General features: G+C 37.6%; 1 protein-coding gene across 1 annotated transcript; it reads right to left on the reverse strand.

Moving 5' to 3' along the window:
- Positions 1-3,176: 3,176 nt before the first annotated feature.
- Positions 3,177-4,488, reverse strand: LOC134344819 (G-protein coupled receptor 55-like). The gene is made up of 2 exons (XM_063044926.1): positions 4,434-4,488; positions 3,177-4,328 (listed from the first exon to the last, which is right to left on the reverse strand). The coding sequence occupies exons 1-2, from the start codon at positions 4,474-4,476 to the stop codon at positions 3,406-3,408; spliced, it is 966 nt and encodes a 321-aa protein (XP_062900996.1). The 5' UTR covers positions 4,477-4,488; the 3' UTR covers positions 3,177-3,405.
- Positions 4,489-6,651: the final 2,163 nt, after the last annotated feature.

Below are 6,651 nucleotides of genomic sequence, written 5' to 3' on the forward strand. Positions count from 1 at the left end.
CATGACCCAAATGAGACAGCTACAAAACAAAGTGAAAAACTAGAGCAAGTGCAAAGACAAACAATTAGAGAAATTGTGGACAACGCATATCCACAATTTGACATTCAACAAATACAGACAACGTAGTAACTGACAAAAAATCTTTCTTAAAAATGACCCCTGTATGTGACAGTTTCAAGGAGGTCTTTTAGATCTTTCTGAATCCTAACTTCAGGGGACCCTGTAATGCAAGCAAATACCTGTGTCAGCTCTGTTGGTTCTTGTGAGCTGAAGAAAAATAGACAATGTCTGGTTTGACGGAGTAGATACTCAAGGACTTCCAGAATATAGAAAAGCGCCGCAAACTATAAGACGTAAAATAGAATGATAGTCAAGGCTAGAAATGTAAATGTGAGAGTAACCTGATGCTGGGAGATTTCTTTTGTGCTTATTGGTTTTATTATTGCCATGTACCAAGGTATAGTGAAAACCTTTTGTTTACATGCCATTCAGACCAGAGGTGGTAAAAAAAAGCAGAATACAGAATATAAAATAGAGTGCAGCAGCTACAGTGAGTGCAGTACAAGTAAACAAATAAAATAGAAAGGCCACGACGATGTAGATTGGGAAATCAAGAACTCATCTTTGGCATATGAGAGGGTTGAACATGAGTCTGATAACAGTGTGACAAAAGCTGTCCTAGAGTCTGGTGGTATGTGTTTTGAAGCTTTTACATCTAGAGCCAGTGGCTCCATTTCATTAGGAATCTGAGGAGACTTTTACTAATTCCTTAGGATGTACAGTGGAGAGCATCCTGACTAGTTGCATCACAACCAGGTGTGGAACCGCCAATGCACAGGGTCACAAGAGGCTGCAGACACAGTCAGCTCCATCACAGGCATAGCCATTCCCACTATTGAAGACATCTTCATGACATAATGTAACAAGAAGGTGGCATCTATCATTAAGGACTCTCACCATTTGGGACATGTCCTCTTGTTGTTACTACCAGCAGGGAGCTTGAATATCCAAACTCAATGATTCAGGAATAGCTTCTTTCCCTCTGCCATCAGATTTCTGAATGAACCATGAACTCATGAACATACCTCATTATTCCCCTTTGCTACATTATTTAATTAGAGATTTTATGTCTTTGCTTTGTACTGTTGCTATCCAACAATACATTTCATGCTGTATGTCATTGATAATAAATCGGATTCCAATTCAGATGTTTTCTGCCAGACAAGGGAGGAAAGAAAAGAGAATGACTGGGTTAGAGGTGTCCTTGATTATGTTGGCTGCTTTTCCAGGCTGCAGGAAGTGTGGACAGAAGCAATGGAGGGAGGTTGGTTTGCACAATGTACTCAGCTGTGATCACAACTTTCTGCAATCTCTTGCAGTCTTGGGCAGAGCAATCACCATACACAACTGTGAGGCATCCAGATGCTTCTAATTTGCGTTCCATAAAGAGAGATATTTGTGTAGACAAATGGTCAAAGACAATTCTGATTGCAGCAAAGTGATTTAAAATGCAATGGATGGGCAGTATTCAGTGTGAACAGTGTGTAGAGTGAGCTAGTGGTAATATATTTGGATGGAATGTAAACAAGAGGTTTTCACTGTATCTTGGTACATGGGCAGAATGCTGTCATAATTCTCAACACGCGACAATTAATGCTGGTTTATATTTTCTGTGTCTATAGTTAACATTCACTTTGAGCTACATGACTCCTAATCTACATCTAAGTTTACCAATCTCCTTTTCTGGACTGTTCAATTAAGAATAGAAGTTACAGAAGAAGAACCTCTCCTCTTCTGATTAATCATCTACTTCCTTGCACACCAAGAGACACCAGCACCTCGGCAGCGTAACAGTTAGCATGATGCTATTATACCTCTGGATGTTCCAAAATTCAGAGTTCAGTTCTGGCGCCGAGACTCTGTATGCCCCCTCCCCCCTGGAATATCTGGGTTTTGTCTGGGTCCTCTGGTTTCTTCCCACAGTCCAAAGATGGTTAATTGGTCATTGTAAACTGTCCCGTGATTATGTTAGGGTTAAATGGGGATGTGGGGATGCTAAGGCCTACTTCACACTGCATTGCGAAATAAATGTTGTAGAAATTGCATGAGAGATCCATCCACAATGTGACAACACCTTCAAAGAGGGTAGGGGCCTTAGGCAATAGCAGGAACTTTAAAATGAGATCTGAATTAATCCAAAATTATGAAGGTAGTTGTGAAAGGGAATTAGAATAATTTTCTATCAATAAGCAAACAAATTTTTTTTAATTTCTCACTACCTTTCTTCTCCTCATTACTTCATTTCTGTTCCTCCGTCATGTTTATGGTTTAGACACAACACAGAGGAAAGTAAATATTCTTGTGATCCATCCTTTAGCTTTAGGTTTTGTAAGTTGTGGAAGTAAATGACAGAGTTGTGTAACTGGAAGAGTTATGAAACTAAAGTTAACGGAACTGTTTGAAACTATATAGTGAACCTTTGAGTTGCTTGAATTTCTCGCAGTTAGGTGCATTTGTCAGGCAAATGTACAATCCGGCACATTTTATCATGTGCTGCATTTAATTAGCACCTAATTAATTATGTTCACCTAACACAGGAACAAATTGAAAAAATATAATTTATACAGAATAAGGGGACAAATATTGGCAGGCCTCTCCAGATGCCAGGTAAATCCCCAGCTCCCCTCTAATTTCAGGCTAACTATTTTCTTTGAAATAAAATGTGTCATTTTGATTTCCTATTCTTTTGAGGTTGAAAATCTTCTATATTCTCAATTTATTTCAATATTGCAAAATTTAAGCCAGTGAATTGTTTATGTGCTAACCACTTTGGGGGTTTATATTAAATATTCCAGGAGCTTTCTTAAACCTCCTTAGATGATTGGTAATGAATGCCTACACTTAACAATCAGTGTAACTTTCCTTGACAAGACCAAACACAACAATACTGTATATATATATATATCTATATATCTATATATATATATATATTACAAGCAGACACACAAGCTGTCTGTTTATCTGAATTATTCATTTTCATAATTGCCTTAAAATATATACAGCTTAGGCATACATATCTAATTATTTCAATTAATGCCATAAATGAATTGGCCACTCCTCCAGTTTATATACATTAGATAGAAATAAAAATGAAGAAACTGCAATTTGATCTCACTAATATCATTATCCAATTTCCTCCCCATTTGAACACCATCTTATTGACATGGTGTCATCAGGACATGTACGACGGACTATATTTCATAATAGAATTGAAGAAATTAAGAAGCTTTTACTACATATTTTCCTTCATACTACTAATGCGAGCAGATAATCAACAAGTTTTCAAATAACTGAGTTAAAGATAAATTGAATTCTTAAAGCTAACCACAAATGATGGAAAAAATTTCATTTTAGCTCTTCATTTTTTGATTTCCAGAACTTCTTAATGATCAAATAGAAATACATTGCATCCAGACAACAGTTTGTTGTTGCAAAGCACTGGCAAATCTGGAGAAACACCCTCAGTGACTTAAGGTCAAATTTTTGAATGAAGGAATTTCTTGCCAAAAGGTACAGGAAAAGAGCTAGATGATACGGAGTAAAGCAGAGAAGGAAGGTGACCAAATTGGAAGAGATTACTTTCCTTGATGTCTTGGTGTCGATGTCATCCTGCTCTTCATCTATTCTTTGCAGTGTTCTTATAATTTGAGCACTGCAGAAAATCACAACAGATGCAGCAACTAAAAATACAATGATCATACTCAGAGGAATTATGCCAGGGTGCCAAAACTCTGCAAAATCCTTAAAGCAGTGTTGACCGTTTTCTATTTGCAAGTAATTTGGAATACTTGCAGACCAGACACCGAGCCACAGAACAGTGCAGGCAATCATTGCTTTCTTTGGGGATCTGAGGGTTCTGGCCAGAAAGGGGTGCTTCATAGCAATGTAACGATCCAGAGATATCAGCATGATTAATAGGATGCTCCCATAGGTGTTGACAAAGTAGAGGGATTCCACAAACTGACAGAAGCGTGTACCGAGGAGCCAGGCTTCTTCCTTCTGGTAGGCGTGCATTTTGAAAGGCAGAGAGAAAAGCACCAGGATATCAGACAATATCAGGTTTGTCATATAGATCACACTCTCTGTCCAATTCTTCAACCTGAAGTGGAGTATCCAGAGTGCTACTGAATTGATGATCAGTCCCAGGCTGAAAGTAGGGATGTGCAACACGTACTGGAATGCCTTTATAAATCCATCTTCCGTGATGTTGCTGGGAGAGCACATTTCTGTCTTCAGATGTTCCTTTACATTAAAACAGGACACTTTTGCTAGGAGTCAGAGAAGCAGAAGAGGTTATTTTTATTGCTCTCAGTTTAAGAAATAAAGACTATTGTTGAATTACTTCAGTAATAGCTGTACAGCAACAAAATTACCAAGACCCACGGAGGTTTTCTTCAGTTGGTCATCATATTCCATCTTTTCATACCAGCTTATGGCAGCGACCACATCCTGTGTTTTAGAAATAGAGTGATAATGTCTCCACATCGCAAAGTATTTCATAATCAAACCTAGCAAAGGACTGTGGAACAGAAAAATGCTGTTCTCATGATTGGGGAATACCTCAGCGTTCTGTTGCAAATATCATTTCAGTTTGTTTATGATCAAGTAAATATTAAATATCCTACAGCAATATTTTCAAATGAAATAACCCTGTTTAAGATATTCTGAATTAAAATATAGAACAAATAGTGATTTAGCATAATTGATTTTAGGGAAAATTACTTAGGAGATGATTACTATATTTACGCTTGACCCCAAAGTCACTCCACTTTAATGTAACTTTCAGAGTGAAAGGCAATGGGAAAAGAAAAGCACCTTTGCAATTCTTTAAATGAAATCGGAATACTCAGAGCACGGTTGAATTGATGACCAGAAACAATGGTGTAGGCTCAATGAGAGTTCTAAATACAAGACCATGTAATAACAGCATCTACTGAAATACAACGGATTCTGATTCATTTGTCCATCGGTTAATCAGGGCAGTTGCTTATTTGAGACAATACCTAAAGAACAAAATCTAATCAAGAAAATATCCAGAATTCCCTTTGTTTAGTTGGATCACCATGCCATTTACTTGTCAGTCACATAAACTTGTGTGGTCTTTAGACACTACATTGTACTTAGAATGAATGGATATAAATAGCACAATTTCTGTGTGTTTGTGTTAAAATAGCAATAATTTTTGTCACTGATAGTTGGCAAGAAATAAGCAGTGAGAAAATTTAGAATTATTTTGCTCCCTGTAGTTTCAAGTATTTAGGCTTGGAGACGCCGGAAACAGCAGGGAGTGAAAATGAAATGATTTCACTACTTCATCAAGTTAAGAACGATGAAAAATTTGAAGGTATCACCAATCATCATGAATATTACAATGAAAATGAAGATTTGGAGGTTGCAAACATCGAAAGGATGGTAAGCCCGTTATCTGTGCTAGTTGTCTATGCTAATTCTATTCATTTACAGGTCAAACAAAAGAACACGGCAGCATGTGGGTTGTTCATCATATCTGAAGATGACAGTGAAACCTGTGTGGGAGAATTTTTAAAGAAGAAAAGCCTTTGAACTGGAACAGTTCCACTTGCTCGATCTCAGAAGTCCGGGTCCAGTGGTATGAGTAGTTGTCACAAACTGGGGTCTTCCTTGGCGGCAAAGGATGACCATAACTTCATTGTACCTTGTCATGCCCTTCACTCTTCATGAACCATTGCAAAACTACCTTGTTGGCCACTGGATCTCATTGTTGATTTCATCCATCTAGTCCACAGGAGCTAATTTCACATGCTAGGATAGGCATGACCCTATTTCACCAATATATGAGGCCTGTTAGCTACCCTCACCTGGTTTAGCCTGCCTGTCAAAGTGGTTTACCAGGGTGTGGACACTGTTGCATGCAAACTACATGGAGTAACAAATGAGAGCTGAGTGCCCAGTGGGGACCAAAGGTGAGTGAGCTGCCCCAGAATAGCCATGACAAGCCCCTTCAGCAGAGGTGCTGCCCTTTCCTCGACACCACATACATGGCAGCGTACAGCCAAATTCTTCCGTCAAGAACTATTAGGAATTAATACACAGTTTTATAGTACTGTAGTAGCATTGATAATATTCTAATTTGTTCTTTTTTCATTTAAATTCATAATAATTTGCTACTCAGTTAAATTGTAGTTTGTCTTTTTTATACCTTTTTAACTATTTCCATGAAACATCAGCTAATTGGGCCAGTTGCTTAATTGGGCCAAAATGTACTAGTTTTGATGTGTCCCAATTAACTGGAATCATCCATATCTACATCATAACCTGTTATCTTATAGTTCAGCAAATGGCTTCTTTCAATAATCAATCATAATTGTCTTACAGAATATCTTACAAAAGGTCTGTTTTTCCCCATCTACAGTATCTATAAGTTCATCGGATTGCTATTTAAAGCAATGAAATTGGATCTTCTAACCAGTTCTCCTTTATTAGTAGCAAGCATAATTAACTGCAGTGGATACAACTATGTATTCAAAGTCCTACCTCATTTGACACGGTTCTTGAAAGATATATGCAAACCTAACCAGCCTACCTCTTAAAATATTAGTAAATAATTAACCA

The sequence above is a fragment of the Mobula hypostoma genome, chromosome 4 (genome assembly GCF_963921235.1).
Source record: "Mobula hypostoma chromosome 4, sMobHyp1.1, whole genome shotgun sequence".
In the NCBI taxonomy this organism is placed as follows: domain Eukaryota; kingdom Metazoa; phylum Chordata; class Chondrichthyes; order Myliobatiformes; family Myliobatidae; genus Mobula; species Mobula hypostoma.

Coding starts and splice junctions, on each gene's coding strand:
- LOC134344819 (XM_063044926.1), bottom strand. CDS start 4,476: ATGGAATATGATGACCAACTGAAGAAAACCTCCGTGGGTCTTG. Junction 4,329..4,433: donor GAAAACCTCCGTGGGTCTTG/GTAATTTTGTTG, acceptor TCTGACTCCTAG/CAAAAGTGTCCTGTTTTAAT.